Source organism: Drosophila arizonae, chromosome 4 (assembly GCF_054131065.1).
Source record: "Drosophila arizonae isolate 15081-1271.41 chromosome 4, UAZ_ARI_1.0, whole genome shotgun sequence".
Taxonomy (NCBI): domain Eukaryota; kingdom Metazoa; phylum Arthropoda; class Insecta; order Diptera; family Drosophilidae; genus Drosophila; species Drosophila arizonae.
This window is the reverse complement of record NC_142924.1, coordinates 24,607,516-24,625,218: the sequence shown is the minus strand read 5'-3', so window position 1 is coordinate 24,625,218 and position 17,703 is coordinate 24,607,516. Positions and strand designations below refer to the sequence as shown.

The window sequence follows — 17,703 nt, the reverse complement described above, 5'->3', positions numbered from 1 at the left end:
TTTATATATATAATATATATCTATATATGTAAATAGATGTGTGCGTATATAAGTATGTATATGTGTATATGTATATTTATATATTCATGTATATATCTATACACATATGTATATATATTTATATATACATACATAATAATATTTATACACCCATTGCCAACTACATACATACATATAATTCGTGGCATATTTACATCTAACAACTAACATACAATAAGGCCTATTTTTTCTCAAAGCACGCCACAAAAGACATAAGACATACATATATCTATATATGTATATAATAACATTGCAGACCCATATACACCATATACATACATACATGCTAGATAAATTGATAGAGAATTCGAAAAAAAAAAACAAAACAAAACAAAACAAAAAACAAAGTAGTTAAAATCGTTACGTCAAATGTTCGTTTATATAGAATTGAATGTGTGTTGTCAGGGTAGGGCTTGTTGTTAGTGCTTTGTTTTCCCCCGAAACTAAAACCCTTGGATTGTTAATAATTGATTAGAAACTTAAGATGAATATGCGAATAGATTTCCATATGGGGTCAGCAGTTTTTCATTTTAGCTTTGTATTTGTTTACATCCGTTTGATAATTATCATTAATGCACTCATCTATGCCTGCCTGATTGAGAGGTCCATTCTCTTAAGCGCTCTTTCATCTCGTATAATATTTCCAAATATAATAGAAGACTCGAGATTCGAGAGACACATTTTCTGTGCCGGCTAACAGAGAATTCGCTGTTATAGTTTCTTTTCATGTATTCCTGATATGGAAAAAAGTTAAAATACTTAGATGATCATCTAACTGCCGGCTTGACTGAGTCTTCAATGTATAGTCTGTTTGTAATGGGTATGTCCTTATCGATTATTTTTGACCCCTTTTATGCTGGAAACATTGGAAAAATATTCGCGTAGTATGTTTATTTGTGCTTTGCGCCATCTAGAGATATGACGGCTAACGCAGTATAGCTATGAGATGTACGTAATCGATTGATAGGTTTGTTTTGCTGTTGTTGTAAACATTAAACATGAAATGACATTTGAAAAAGGTTTTCCTTATTTACCTAGATATTTAGTTGTTTTTGTATTTTCTTGTTTTTCAATTTTTTTTTTTTTTTTTTTTTTTTTAATTTTTGCTGTTGGGATATTGCATAGTGATATTTAAAATAGCTTAAAATTTAAAATGTGTGTGCGTCCCGTGTGTTAGTTCAAAGTTAAACAAGTACTTCAAAAGTTACAAAAAATATTCGTAATGTCATATAAGTCGTACTTAAGTATTTAGTCGTGTCTCTTGGTTCCATATATAAGTACTTAGGATTAAAATTGAGCAAACGGTTTTCCTGCGATTTTGTTTCGGTTTTCCCCTACTCTATACTTTTATGAATAAGCAATATATTTAAAATATGAGCGATATTTTAGAGTTTTTAGGTTTGATTTTGATTTTAGAAAACAATTTCCCAATTAACCCCATGAAAATGTTTAGTCAATTATCCACGTATCAAATAATTGTGTGTTTCCATGTGAGCCCCTCTTCTAAGTTGTGTCCAAACTGAGAAATTAAAAAAAAAAAAAGGAAAAAATACATTCCAAATTGTGTGTATTGATACTGTTAATTGATGTATGAGGATTGTATGATATGATTGTGGAGTGTGAACGAGCAGAGCCTTCAAATTGACGGTCAAATTTATTGAATACGCATTTGATAATATTCTGTGGGCAAATCAGCAGGCGCGAGGTCGGCAGTCTAATAAATAAATATAAAAATTCAAATAATTATAATGAGAAAGTATTATTGCAAGCAAATTTGTATGCTAAACCAATAAATTCAAGCATTTATTAAATATTTAAAAACTACTCAGATACAGATATTAACATGTAATGAACCACTGGCCATTGTCAAAACTAAATTCAAGAACAAAAAAACAAAAATGAAAAAAAAATATATAAAAAATTAAAAGTAAAATCAAATAAATTTAATTACATTTAATAAGCTTTTGAACTAACAAGGAACTGAATAGTCACAGCCCCGATGTATCCAACATCTATTTGTTAGGTTCAATTGGTTGTCAGACATATAAAAGTCGTTTCACGAGTCTTAGGAACCTCACGAAGAATATACAAATGCCTGCAGAGAGCGATTAATTGGATAATGCTAAATCAAATGCAAATTTAGCCCCTTAGAAACATATCAGTAAAGGAATACGAACTCACTCACTCACACACACACATGTACACCCACACACCTCACTTACATACACATACAATGTAAATTCACAAGGAAATTTTATTATGAGAAGCCTAAAATCTCAACGTCCGCTTTTTCAATTTAAGACCCTAAGCGATAGTGAAAACTTAAGAGAAGTAAAAAAAACCTAATTAAAGTAAAGCCAAAAAAATTCAATTTAAGGAATATGCTTATATGATTAAAAAGAAACCAAAATGAAATCAGATGAAATGAATTATAGCTAAATGCTTAAAGTTTTCGACTGTTTTACACAATTTCTGGTGAGCTCTGGCCACATTCCAGTTAATTTGTAATTTCTAATTTGTAATTTTTGAAACAAAGCAAAGAAAATGAAACTTTTGTAAATATTTATTTCACGCAAACACTCAAAATCGCTCCGTTTCGCATCATAGTTTTTATTTACAACCAAATATGCAAACAACAAAATATAAATATACATACATATATTGACAACAAAATGGCACTGCAATTTTTTATACAAGAAATCGTTTCGGTTTAAAAATTGTTACTATTTTTCTAAATTATTTTTTAAGCGCTACAGCATTAACATTAAAATTGATAGGCTGCGATTGCAACTGTAACTGCAATTGAAATTCAAATTGCAAGCGAACAACAATGTCAAAATGTTATTATGTAATATTAATTATTATATTTAAATTATTAGTACGCGGTATGTACATTTTAAAGTAGTCTGTCAGCGACGATTGAAGATCAGCGAAACTGAATACCATTAACAACATAAAACAAAACAAAAAGAAAAAAAAAGAAAATAAAATAAACAAAAAATAAAATAAAAGCTAAATCGTTGAACAAAAAAATCAAATTTATTAAAACATATTACAAATTATATTGAGCGAAATATCATGGAAATATATAAATCATTGCGCAAAATTTAAACAAATCCTTTTTTTTATACCCTGAACCCATTTTCAATGGGAAATCTGGGTATAATAGTTTTGTTGCGATGTATGTAACAGGCAGAAGGAGGCGTGGCAGACCCCACAAAGTATATATCTTCTTGATCAGGGTGACAAGCTGAGTCGATTTGGCCCTGTCCGTCTGGCTGTCCATCCGTCCATCAGAAGATATAAGAGCTAGAGACTTCAAATTTTCTAAAAATTTCCGTATTTACAGCGCGGATATCGAGTTTATCATTCAAAATCGATAACTCGTCCCGAAACACGCGAAAAATTATTTAAATAGCTATTGCTCCAAGGGTTCAGGGGATCTCGTAGTCAAGCAGTCTCGACTAGAGCTTTCTTACTTGTTTCTTATAGAGTGCTAAAGCAGAGCTTTACAAGTTTCATACGAGAAAAACCCTTAAAATTTCCCAGCACGATTGTTGGAAAGCTTTTACAAGCTTCTAAGTGCTCTCAGGTTGCTGCAAAATATATTTGAAAAAATTTTTAGCCGGTACAACAACCATTTTATAGTACTGTGACGACGTTTATAGCTGAAAAAGATAGAAATCAATTTCAAGCAAGCTAAGTACATACATATATGCTATTAATTGCTATTTCTAATTTATATAAAATATGCTATAAATATATGCATACCATAAAGTGTCATTATATGCCTATATTGGTTTTTGTACTAACTAAACTGTTTCCGAAATGTAATTGACACTTGCAGGCGAAGCAATAGAAGTAATATTAGATTCTACATGTATTTGGTATGCAAATTTATTATTTCATATATCTCGACAAAACTTTCCGCTTAGAAGAATTTTTATCACTACTACATCAATAATTCTTCAATGCGTGTCAACATATTTTACTGTTAAGTAGTATCTGAAATCAGAATTCCTAATGGCCTAAAATTTTATTTATTTTATTTCAGGTAAATTGTGACTTAAGGTGCGAAACGAGTCTGTAAGCCCAAGCCTGGTGCTCAAATAATCAATGTAACTCAGATATTTATTTGAATTTTACATAAATTACGAGTATTTAGATAAAAATATTGAATTGGAGTATAATTAATGCCAACTTAAGTCCTAAGACTCCTTTATTGAATTCCCAATTCGAAGCGCCTTAGTCTTACATAAATCTAATAATTGCTTGAATGCCCAAGCTATTGCCTTAATAATTAATTGCAGGGCGACATGTAATGGGGCGTAACACTTCCACATTCATTATTTCAGCTGTGTGTGTGTAGTGCTGCATAATTAATCAAATTTTTTGCCACGCCCCCTTAATAGGTTTATAAATGCCCAGCTCAAGCAGTTGGCTGGCAATTAGTCAAGATGTACTCGGAGCTGGAAGTGAAAGCGCTGGAGCGGCGCAACTATCATCGGATTAGGGAGATGATACGCGTCACCTACACGATGGGCTACAACATCATGAAGCCAGGACCTTGGGACAACCTCCTTAAGTTGTATGCCACCAAATCAGCATCCACCTAACCTGAACTGACAGAGAATGTCCTCTTTCGTGTGTCCGCAGCTGGAGCTTGATGCTAATACTGTTCACGCTCCTCTCCTACTACGGCCACTGGCAGCTGTTCGTGCACTACATGCAGGACATTCCGCGCATTTCCGAGGTTGCCTAGAGCACAGACAGCATAGACGTAGCAAACTAATATCTCCTTAACGGCACATACAAATTGTTTTTCATTTTTTCAGTCCATTAGCACAATTTTCCAGTCCCTGATGTCCATTATGAAGATGATTTACTATCTGATGGCGCCTCGCAGATTCTACGCGCTGCTTCGCCTCGTCTGTCGTCACGAGCTGCTGCAAAAGTGCGAGCTGTTTGCAGCTGTCTCTGGTCTGGTTAACCCGACTCTAATCTGATGAGCCTGGCCATGAGCAACGTATCCATCTTTCACTCTTGCAGATCTGCCTGTGGCACAGCCGCTGAAGCAGCGTGTGGCCAACACCATGGATCAGTGCTGGATCAGCACGCGCCGGCAATTGATGTTCTATCTGTTTTGCTGCATTGGCATCCTGCTGAATTACTTTGTCAATTCGCTGGTCGTCAACATCTATCACGCCCTCACCGAGCCCGACAACAACTACGAAGTGGCGCTGCGTAAGTGCAGTCGAACTGTATACACATACATATTATGGTTAGTTAATGGAGTCAGATTCCTATACAGCTTTGCCTTCGCTCTACCCCGACTGGATGGACAAGGGCATGACCTTTCCCTACTACCATCTGCCTCTGCTCCTCGAGAGCTGCAACCTCTACATCTGCGGCATGGGTAGGTGCTGTCGCCTGTGAGAAGAGCTGAACTCGAGTATTTCTTTGCAACAGGTGCCGTTAGCTTCGACGTGCTCTTTATCGTCTTCTGCACGCATGGCGTGGGCCTGATGCACTCCCTCAGCCATATGATTGAGTACGCCACCTCGCCGCTAATTCCCCGAGAGCGACGAGTCCAATATCTGCGCCATTGCATCTATCAATACCAGCGAGTCGAGGCGTGTGTAGAAAACACTAGAAGACGCTCTATTACGCACATTTATTTCTTTCTAATCTCTTTTTCCATCTCTTTCTGGCAGCTTTGCACTGGAGCTGAACAACACCTTTAGGCAAATCATTATTATCCAGTTCATACTCAGCCTCTTCTGCTGGGGTCTGGTGCTTTTCCAAATCAGCATTGGCATTGTGAGTCCCACTCTCCCATACCCGGTTCCCCCCAAAATATATCCCCTGCTAGCTTTGGCACAGAGTATCGCGCCGTCGGTCCTGCCCGACTGACTGTCAACCTTCCTTGTCTACTTTTTAATTTGTAACCATCTGTTTGCTTTTTGTTCGAGCTCAGGCCACCAGCCTGACAATAGCGCTGCGCATGCTGATGTATCTGGCGGCCGGTGGCTATCAAATCGTCATCTACTGCTACAATGGGCAGCGCTTCACAACGGCTGTAGGTCCTGCATCCTTTTTCATTTGATTTCTTTTGATGGGCCAACTGCTTTGTTTTTGTACCCTTTTTATCGCAGAGCGAGCGCATTCCAATGGCTTTCTACGAGTGTACGTGGTACGAGGAATCCAGGGAATTTCGGCAGCTCATCAGAATGATGATAATGCGCACGAATCAGAGCTTCAGCCTGGACGTATCCTGGTTCACCAAAATGTCGCTGCCCACCCTGATGTCGGTGAGTGCTCCCTGCCCCCGATGCCCGCCTCCCACTGCGGCTCTTACATGGCTGATAATTGCAGATGATACGCGCCAGCGGGCAATACACGGTGCTATTGCAGAACCTGATGCAGAAGAAATAAAGAGACGGCTTCGAAACTCCTTTCGCCCATGCTAAGCACGCGCTGCTGTTTACCCATATAGCAACACTCTATCGACAGTCAATCAATATATGTTGTAGCTCGGGGCGTGCCATTTGTTTTCATGGGCGGTACGGATAGGCACTGCTTGGCTGATAATTCATTTAGCACATTAAAGTAATGAAATTGCTGGCTGATAACGACATGGGCAAACGCTGCCACAGACTGGCTCCACTGATAACACGCCCCACCCTTCACCCCCTACCCATCGCCCTTCGCCCTTCACCCGCCATCCATCGACCACTGTCACAGTCCGACACTTTGCCAATCAATTTTATTTGTTTATTCAGCCGGGACAGCAGCCGCCGAGGCGGCACATGAAGACGTTCTGGACTACTCGGATGGGCTAACACTTTATGCTTTAAGCTGGCGCTTTCATTGCGCCCGATAATTGCTGCAATGCCTCCATTGCTGGGCCTGGGGGCGTGGCGCTCCCGGGTCTGAGTTGGCTTTAGCCTCCCCGAGAGTTTTCTTGTAATATTTTTAATGCATATTTGCTGTTAGTTGGCGCAGTTTTCTTTGCCTTTGTGCGGCTGCTGTTTTCTCTCTCCACGTTCCACTCTAATGCTTTTCTTATTTTTTGTTGTTCTCTCTTTTTGTCTCAATCTTTTTTATTCTCGCGGAGAACATCTTTTCCGAGCCTGTCAGATTATTGAGGCGAATGAATATTTTACAGCCTTTTGTAACTGTGTCCTTGCTCAAATGTACCAATGCCTGTGTCTGTGTGTGTGAGTGTGTTACACTTTCACAGCCTGATTTGAGAATTTATTATTATGATTATGTTTTCTGCATTTTTGCGCTGCACAACAATAGCCATGCCTTGTATTATTCATCCACTCGCTGTCGCTTTTGTTGCCAGCGAAAGAGTGAGCAAATTAGCATATCAAGCAAATAATACATATAATACATATATAATTTGCGAGCTAGAACCACGCCAATTATTGAAAGCAATACAAAAGACATGTGTCGAACGCTTTAACGTTTTCGTGCTTTAAAAGACTTTTAAGGTATAGTAAGAGTATAATAGTTAATATTTTAAACAAACTTTATTTAAATCAAAATAAATTTCATTAATTCCTATGCAGAGCTATTCATATTCGGAGGACCCTTTTAGGCTGTCCATATTCAACAGACACTTGATCTTGATGTTGCCGATAATAATAATTTTATTTAGTTCAAGTAGATTTGTGGACAGCACTCTTTGAATATTTCTCTGAAATGGCCGCCTTTAGCCTGTACGGGTTGCCAGATATAACTGACTGCATAAATACTCATATAATACGTGAGAATAGAGCTTAGTTTTTCACTAAATATTTATTTAAGAGCCATTCCAGCTAGGTATTCTCGAGAGAGAGAGCTCTTGAATATAAATGTAAATCAAGTGTGCACAAAGCAAACACATTTTACATCGTGTAATTTTATAAATATTAAATAAATGAGGCGGACAGCTGACAAGGGCCGACGGCACATGGCGTCACAGGTTTGGGTAATTTTTTAAATTTGTTTTAATTTGGAAACATTCGTTTGATAGGCTCAGCGCCCTGAGGCGCGTTAAATACATTGTTTAGCATATTCATGGGCAACGCACATGCTCTCAGAGCTCAGCCCCACTCATCAGATAATGATATTAAATTGAAAATAACATAAATAATTCAGCAATGTTCATTACACAAACATCAGCCCGCATCATTTGTTATTTGCGGCTTTAACACTTCAACGAGCACAACGAATGCAGCAGCATAATGGGATAATGGACAGATCGGGTGTGAACGGCTTAATTTGCAGCACTGCAGTGCACTGGTGGGGTAGCCGCAAACCATGCGCATTCAATCGAATAAAATAACATACTATAGGTGAATGATTGGTCAGTGGCCATTGACGTACTTCAGGCTTAATTACAAGCAAATTTGATTTGCATTTTCGCATGTTGCGAGTGACTTAAGTACGTATGTTTATGTGTATTTAGCTCTGCCTCGCGTGTGTGTGCCTCAGTCAATCTCTTGTGTATCGCTCACGTTCCGGAAATGGCAAACATATTGTGTGTACTCGTGTTTGGCTCATTTCGAAGGTTCGCCCAACGGAATTCCAAGTAGCCCAGAGTTAAAGTTTTATTAACAAAATTTGCTTAGGTTTTCTGTGCTCTGTGTGTGTGTGTGTGTGTGTGTGTGTGTGTGTGTGTGTGTAGCCTGCAGACATCCTGACATTTGATGCGTAATCAGTGGCAAATTCGTTCATGTCCATCTACTTATACAATGCGAGGCAAAGCATAAATACACGAGCGCACGTTGCGTATACGCAATGTTGGCAAATCCGACTGCGTGTCGCATTAGAAGACCCTTTGAGCAGCACAGCATGCTGCTCTTTTTTTCTTATGCTGCCATCTTTTTAGCCAGATTGTCTCGGCCATAATGGCACTAATATATTTCTAGCTGCCTTTGATCAAACTCAAAGATGTGTGTGAGTGAGGGGCTGTGCGCTTGAATGTGTGTGTGAGCCAACCTTTTGACTTTATGCCGAGTGACCACTGTGCTGAGTGTCCCACAGGACTTTTGATATTTAATTTGTTGGCCCTAGCTTCTGGCTTATTTCTGAACTTAATGAAGTAGGTTTCGCAAACACATAGCCAGCCTAGTGGCAAGTTTTTTATTAAATTTATGAAAGACAACCTTCGAGGGGGCTATTCGAAAGGAGAACTTCTCGGAGCTGCGCAACAAACCACAAAATTGCAATTAAAAGCGCCCTAAACTGAGTGCCTGAGCCCTTGACAATTGCCCGACCATTAAGACACATTTCCTGCCAAAGATCTGCTCAAAAACAAACAAACTAGCAACTAGCCAATGTCTGTGTATGGAGCGACGAGTTGAGCGTAATTGCTATAAATATGAATAGCAAAAAACGGCTAGAGACGTAGCCAGCAGCTGGCCAGCCGAGTGGCAAAGCAATGGCAACAATGGCCGAAAAGGAAGTGTACTGGAGATAGATGGCATGCGATGGCATTGTTATATGTATTGTTAGCTGCATTCACACTCAATTAAATGAATGAATGCTTGTGCTGAATAAACAGCAAACTGCGCAGTGAGTGTCTGTGTGAATGAAGAGAAATACAAATTCGCCAAGAATTGCTTGGCTTAATGTGTAAATGAGTGCCACACGGCCAACTATAGCAAGCAGAAATACCCTAGCCAAGTTAATTAACGGGCTGTCCTACTTCGTAAAAGGATCGAATTCATAGAGGCTAAAAAGTTGTTGGGAAAACATTGTGGAATTACCAATCATTCCCGATATCTAACCTATCGAGCATTCCATATGATATACTCTATATATGTATATATAAGTATTAAACTTGATACCTGTGCTCAGAGTATATGTCATGACACAATATTAAGATTAAATTTAAGATATATAAATAAAAGATATATAATAAAAGATATTCATTCAATTACACATATATAACACATTCATCATAACAATATTCTGATTCTGGTAATTATCTCAATTGGTTTCAAGCTCCATCTGTCTCGAAATGTGTTCGTCTGTCTTAAGATGACGTAAGTATGCACTGTGCAGGTAAAGCCAGTAAAACCATCTCGTTGATATACAGCAAGGATCTCCAAGTATGCTATAGAACCGATGTTCACTCTCTCAATAAGTATACTGTGATTCACATTAATATCTTTGCTTTCTAGTATTCAACTTAAAACCTTTATACAATATAAATTAGTAATTGAAAATAAAAAAGTATAAATAATAATGTTTAGAAGAAGGAAGGAAGAAGAAAATTTATATCCAAATATAGTAATTACGATTATTAACAAGAATTATACAAAATATTTGGGTTTTCTTTAACAACTGAGCGAATTCGAATTTCATTGAAAAACAATTCATATTTATGTAGCATGGTAACTGTATATATATATATATATATATATATATATATATATATATATATATATCTATATATATAAAAGAAAGTTGTGTAAAAGTGAAGACTGCTTATAACTTGATTTGGGCTGAACCAATTTTCATGGTTTTTGATTTGTTGGATTTGTCTCCGCAACGAGTTTAGTATAGGGTCTTAAAAATACTGAAAAAATTTGCCGAATACTTGAAAAACGCGGTTTTTTCCCCAAATGTTCAAATTTTTTTTATACCCAGTAGGCTTGGTAACAGTGACAGTTTTGACAATAGTGTAGAAGTAAATAAACAAATGTAGTCAGTCAGTCTACGGTCTCCTGACCTCGAGCAGACCTGACTATTCAAAAAAAAAAAAAAAAAAAAAAAAAAAAAAAAAAAAAAAAAAAAAATTTCAAATCAAAAGGAAAAATATTTCAAATCAAAAATCTGCAAAAAATCAAAAGATTAAAACCTGACTGTTCAAAAAATAAATAAAAAATTAAAAATTCGAAATTAAAAAAAAAAAGGTAATTATTAAAAAGTGTATTTTTGGCTTTTTATATTTTCGGACTTTTAAACTTTATAAATATTTCAAATCAAAAATCTGCAAAAATTAAAAAAAAAAATCAAAAGATTAAAACCTAACAATCAAAAATAAATAAAAAATTCAAAATTCAAAATTCGAAATTAAAAAAAAAAAAGTTAATTATTAAAAATTGTATTTTTGGACTTTTACAAAAGCTAAATATCTCGAAAGTTCAGGTATTTGTTTGTCTCAAACATAAATTTGTGTAAATTATTTATATTTATATTTCTCGATTGTTTTATATGGTTTTGTGCGAGGGCAGTATTACTATTAATAAAAATGCCGCGTCCTAGAAGATCTAATCTTTCCCGGCGGACCCATAATGCAATTAGGCAACGGAATAGCGCGAGTCAATTATCTGACGAAGAGCGAGAAATCGCCCGAGAAAGGCTCCGCGTTAGTACCCAGCAAAGAAGAGCCTTAATTCGTGCTTCTCAAAGAGAGGCAGCCCGTGAAATGGCAATAATTCAAAAAAAAATCAATAGATTAAAACCTGACTGTTCAAAAAATAATTAAAAAATTCAAAATTCGAAATTAAAAAAAAAAAAAGTTAATTATTAAAAAGTGTATTTTTGGCTTTTTATATTTTTGGACTTTTAAACATTCTAAATATTTCAAATCAAAAATCTGAAAAAATTAAAAAAAAAATCAAAAGATTAAAACCTGACTAATCAAAAATAAATAAAAAATTTAAAATTCGAAATTTAAAAAAAAAAGTTAATTATTAAAAAGTGTATTTTTGGCTTTTTATATTTTTGGACTTTTACAAAAGCTAAATATCTCGAAAGTTCAGGTATTTGTTTGTCTCAAACATAAATTTGTGTAAATTATTTATATTTATATTTCTCGATTGATTTATATGGTTTTGTGCGAGGGCAGTATTACTATTAATAAAAATGCCGCGTCCTAGAAGATCTAATCTTTCCCGGCGGACCCATAATGCAATTAGGCAACGGAATAGCGCGAGTCAATTATCTGACGAAGAGCGAGAAATCGCCCGAGAAAGGCTCCGCGTTAGTACCCAGCAAAGAAGGGCCTTAATTCGTGCTTCTCAAAGAGAGGCAGCCCGTGAAATGGCAATAATTCAAAAAAAAAATCAATAGATTAAAACCTGACTGTTCAAAAAATAATTAAAAAATTCAAAATTCGAAATTTAAAAAAAAAAAAGTTAATTATTAAAAAGTGTATTTTTGGCTTTTTATATTTTTGGACTTTTAAACTTTATAAATATTTCAAATCAAAAATCTGAAAAAATTAAAAAAAGCTAAATATCTCGAAAGTTCAGGTATTTGTTTGTCTCAAACATAAATTTGTGTAAATTATTTATATTTATATTTCTCGATTGTTTTATATGGTTTTGTGCGAGGGCAGTATTACTATTAATAAAAATGCCGCGTCCTAGAAGATCTAATCTTTCCCGGCGGACCCATAATGCAATTAGGCAACGGAATAGCGAATAGTGAAATGGCAATAAGAAATGGTTCAAGGATTGATTTGAATCGAGCAGCGTTTCGATATGATTGCACCATTGATTACAGCTTGAATCGTTTAGTTTGCATTGGTCCAATGGACGTTGTTTGCTAGCATTGTGGCGCATTGAAGTTTGCTGGTGAAACGCCCGGTTTGTGCTGCCTTAGTGGTTAAGTGACATTGCCATTAGCGGTCACCATAGCCATTGCGTTCCCTGCTTTATGGCGAAACACTAGAATCACGACATTTTCTAGCGAACACTCAAAAATACAATGCCTGTTTCCAAATGACATAATTTGGGGCGGAAAATATTGGAGACGGATATTTAAGGTAATTTACGTTAAAAATTTTATTTTCTATGACTGCCAAAAAAAAATTTTGAATAATGTAGTTTGTTAGATTTCTGTAAATAGTGTTTGTAAATATAACTATAACTATGGCTTTGAATTTAAAGATTCAAGGCCAGATTTGCCATCGCATTGGATCATTGCAACCTATTGAAGATGCACAGCAAAAATTCTTGCAAATATACTTCATGGGCAATATGGAAGAACAACTTGACCGGCGTCAAGAAATGAACACAGCTATGAAAAGAGCAATTCTCCATGATTTGCATGCTTAGAAATTTAAACCAACCAAAACTGTGCAATGGAACGCGTTTGGTGATAAGAAAACTGATGAGCAATGTGATTCACGCGTTGATACTCAAAGGAAAATTTAAAGATGAGGAAGTTCTTATTCCTAGGATTCCGATGAGCTCAACAGATATGCCTTTTGAATTTAAACGAATTCAATTCCCGCTTCGTCTTGCCTTCGCCATGACGATCAACAAGTCACAGGGCCAATCTTTGACTATTTGTGGCCTCAATCTAGAAAATGCGTGTTTTTCTCATGGTCAATTGTACGTGGCATGCTCACGTGTTGGCAAACGATCCGCATTATTTGTTCTTGCACCCGACCAAAAAACGAAGAATGTCGTTTACAACAAGGTGCTTGAATGAAAATCCGATTAATAAATTTATCAGTGTATCCCAGCCTGAACAACATAGCTTTCAACAATTTTTTACCTAGAAATAATATAGAGGGCAATGCAACGTTTGCCGGGCCAGCTAGTATATATATAAATAAATATATATATAAATAATAAATACATATAAGTACATTATCGATAAATATTATTATTAAGACGCATTAATGATACAAAAGACGTTTAACATGTGAGACTAGATACGGCACGACCGCAGTAATACTATAGTAAGAAGTATCTTCATAGTAACTCTTCAATCTAAGCCCTTTGCAAAGCTCTGCCTGGGCTCACTGCAGCTGTTTCCCCTTAGATGGCTGAAAGTATTTAAGCCATTCGTTGTACTCAGCTAGCCAGAGGCAATGCGTTGCGGGGCATAAAAACTTGTTTTCGCACTTGCCTGAACAACAAGTAAAATTAAATTTGCTGCACTTTAATCTTCGGGCGCCACTGTGGCGTTTGCCGGCTCATCCTTTTGCCAGGACGTTGCCAGCATTTCATTTTAGCCAAGACGCGACGGTTCGTATGCGAGTTTCTTGCAATTCACATTCCTTTTTTCTGCTCTATTTTTCTTGTTCTTTTTCTTTTTTAATTTTGCTCAACTTACTCATGCGAAATGGCACTTTATGCCCTTAGTTGTATATATAGATGTGTGTGTGTGTGGGTGTGTCTGTGTGTTTTTGAAGTGTAACTATGGCTGGCTGCGTACAGTTTGAGTTCCTTGGGAATTAGCACTAAGCTGCAAAAATCGTGCAAGTCTCTCCGCATCCGCTGCCTTTCGCCGCGAAACTTTAAGTGCAAATGAGCAGCAAAGTAAGGCGAAGAGTGAAGTAACTGTAAGACGGACAGGAGCAAGAATGAGGAGCAAAAACTAGAACGTACATCACAATTGTCCCCTTAAGCTGACTTCAACAAGAAGTTAATGCAAATACAACTTCGTGCGGCGACTCAGTGTCTGTCCGATGAATGTAACCGTCTGAATGACTCTCAATTATTCATGCAAAGGAAACTGTACTGAGCTGAGCTTAAAGGTCTTATTAACATATCTGCTTAAATATTTATATAACTGTGGAACAGTTAACTTACATAAAAACAAATTGTTTGTTTGAAATAATTGTGCACTATGTGAGAATATGCAGTGCCTAAGCTATGCCGATAATTGTCTCCTTGGGATTCCTTCTGTGCATCATCACATCATCCTCGCTCATTTGGACTCGTTGAAACTTAGAATTCCACTTAACAGCAGTTGATTTCAGTAAGAAGTTGGAATAATTTTTATGAAGACGAAATTAGACTTCAACAATATTTTATTCGACAAAGTACTTTAATAACATATGAAGTTAATTTTGATCAAAAAGAGAGCGATAAATGTTTTTCGTATTTGTAAATAAGATGAGCATTATTCATAGAATGTCTATTTATGGTAGTCAAAGGATTTAAGATCCATTCGAATTCTTGTCAGTACTTATCATGTAATCTTAATTCGACTCATTTGACACTCTATTTTTGGGTAGGGCATCTGTTCATGCTTACATCCGTCTCATCATTGGCAAAACAAAAGCTCATGCGGCGTTACAGACTTATCCCGGTCGTGTGGTAAGCCACAACCTCCTCGATGCGCCCACAAGAAGGAGCCACCATCAATTGGCCACATGTCCAACCCATTTCATCCAATTAAAAGCTCTCTGCGGTCGATTCTGTCGTCGTTTGTGGCCAACCACTGCATGGCACAGCCAGAATAGAATGCTCATACTGCAGAGTATTCGGGTGTCTGCTTAGCACAAAGCCCCTGCATTGCAGGTATTGAACCGCAGCCACAGCTGCGAAGAGGAATATGATGACGATTCAGCCAGTCAGTGTTGTCGAATAACAAAGCAAAGCGCTGGCAATGCAATGGGAATGCGATTACACGCCAAACTAGAACGACACGCATGAACACCAACTAAGTTGAATTTAAATAATTGTCATTTACTTATCGATCCATTTGGCGTGCTTTACAACTATGCACACACACACACGCACAGTCTTGCCATGCCGTGGAATCGAATATCTTCGCTCAACTGCCAACTGCCAACTACTAACTGCCATTTGCCATTTGCCATTTGCCAGCTTCCAACTGCCAACTGTCAGGCAATTCAATTTGCATTCCTCATATCGTAGCTGCATTTCAATCTCAGCCATCACCCGCAGACTCACTTTAAATAAGAGAAAATTCCAAACCATCTGCTCTGCAGCAGGTAAATATGCAAATAAATGCATTACAAAGGCAATCACGTCTGCCCGAAATACTCTGGACTCTCACTGCACTGGCCAAAGGCACCGGACTGCGCCCCAGCATACGTAATTCCCAGAAAATCCCTAAGATTCGCTTTTTATACATGTATTTTATATAAACTCTGTTGCCTCTTTCTGCTCAAATATTAAACTGTTTTTTTTTTTTTTTTTTTTTTTTTTTTTTTAATTGTGGTGACTAAAATTGAATTCAACTTGACAAACATATAACTCGGTAAATAGAGTATATTGTAGAGTCGATACACAAATCGAAATCATCCATATTATTAAATTCACTTTGTCAACTTGTTCCGGTTGAAGTGCATCCATCTGTCTGCTTTTGAACAGCATATACGGAAATTATGTTGTATATGAAGTGCTACTCGGCTTGCACCAAGGAACCTCACAAAAAAGTGTGAGTGGATGAATACTTTTTCCTTATTTGTGAAATTGATTGACATATGTACATAGTTATGCGAGGATATCATGCCCATAGAACAAGAATTACCACCTTGGTAGTCTTATATCTAGAATATGTAAATAAAAACTTAAACAGCTTTTAATTCTAAATTTGATCAGATTCATTTCAAATTTCCAATTTGCAACTCGCAAAGGACCGACTACTAAATCCTGTAAGCGTCAAAGTTGCGATGCGAGAATCCCTAAAACAAAACACGCAGCGGGCTTCTACTTTCGATGGGTTTTTGTCGTCAATCACATACTTTCGACTGGTATTTTCAATTTGGCCCGAAACAAAGAGGAAAGAAAAATTCGCAAAAATAATTCAATAAACCGCATTTTTGCATGCGCATAAAACGGCTACAATAATTTTAATGAGAAACCAACAAACGGGCAACTCTGCCCAATGAGTGCGACACAATGGCAATGGTAATGGGATCCGCAATGCCAATAGCAATGGCAATGGCTGAGGCTCAGGCTGGTAGAGCAAACAAGCATCCTTGTTTGGCGTTGCTGTTGAAAATATATATTTTGTATACATCATATATAGGATTGAGTATATTTCATGATTTATTTGGCCGTACATTTCGATCTCATTACAATTGCCGTGTAACAGGCAATTTAAGGGTCATTACTGGCGTCCTCTAGTAGGGCTTGGCCAGCAGCAGCAGCCGACGCTCTCTTGATTAATGGCGGAGAGCACGGCATATGTGCGAAAGTGTTGCCTATTTTCGGCGGCGGGCCGCGCACTTCAGTTCTTAATTGCTGGCCATAAAGCTGGCCAGAGAACTCGCGAGCACGCAATCCTCAAGTAAAAATAGAATACAAATAAAAATAAAAGCAAAAATAACAAGTAAGAACGTTGCAGTCGGGCGATACCGATTGCAGAAGACTCATTCACAGCCCAAACGCTGTCAACCAGAGTATATAGTGCAATTTTCAAGTCTAGTGCGCAACAAAAAACAGGGCATGATCCCATTTAAAATGGGAAAATCATCGATAGCTATTGCTATGATCATTGCATAATTGCATTCAAATTACATGCATATGTATATAATTTATACAATTTTGACTTTTAATAATATACATGTATTTATATCCATATATTGGATACCGGCTTCAAGCTAGCAGCAGATCAGCGCGATTTTACTATACATGTGCACACACTCATCGTCTATTCTATGCGTACAGACAGAAGCGCGCCTTTTCTCACATTCTTAGAATTTCGATTGATTTCTGGACTTTCTAGCCGTTACTGTAGTTTTGTCTGATGACGCTCTCTTATTAAGCTATTCTATTTTAGTAGCTGAGTGCTCGAGCAAAGCAATGGCGCGGGTGCTAAGGGCGACGCAAGTAACGTTAGAGTAGGGAGGTTCGAACCTCTACTATGTTTTTTTTTTTTTTTTTCATACATTTTTCGTTTTTTATAAAATAGATATTTTATTGGGAAGGTGCGAGCTTGACTGAA

General features: G+C 37.0%; 1 protein-coding gene and 1 long non-coding RNA gene across 5 annotated transcripts; both read left to right on the top strand.

Annotated features, from left to right (window-relative positions):
* Positions 1-95: 95 nt before the first annotated feature.
* Or63a (Odorant receptor 63a) lies at positions 96-9,867 on the top strand. 2 transcript variants are annotated; one of them, XM_089468909.1, is made up of 10 exons: positions 96-4,627; positions 4,696-4,792; positions 4,875-5,019; positions 5,089-5,283; positions 5,351-5,455; positions 5,509-5,674; positions 5,754-5,859; positions 6,017-6,118; positions 6,195-6,350; positions 6,415-9,867. In XM_089468909.1, exons 1-10 carry the CDS (start codon positions 4,497-4,499, stop codon positions 6,472-6,474), a joined length of 1,263 nt encoding a protein of 420 aa, XP_089325035.1. In that variant the 5' UTR covers positions 96-4,496; the 3' UTR covers positions 6,475-9,867. The 2 variants fall into 2 exon arrangements, with proteins under 2 accessions (XP_089325035.1, XP_089325034.1); XM_089468908.1 differs by having other exon boundaries at positions 6,195-9,867.
* A 578-nt stretch (positions 9,868-10,445) lies between these two features.
* Positions 10,446-13,529, top strand: LOC149269470 (uncharacterized). 3 transcript variants are annotated; one of them, XR_016269804.1, is made up of 4 exons: positions 10,446-11,187; positions 11,274-12,296; positions 12,383-12,811; positions 12,936-13,529. It is a non-coding gene; the product is annotated as an uncharacterized LOC149269470 (long non-coding RNA). The 3 variants fall into 3 exon arrangements; XR_016269803.1 differs by having other exon boundaries at positions 11,274-12,811; XR_016269805.1 differs by having other exon boundaries at positions 11,274-12,811; positions 12,873-13,529.
* Positions 13,530-17,703: the final 4,174 nt, after the last annotated feature.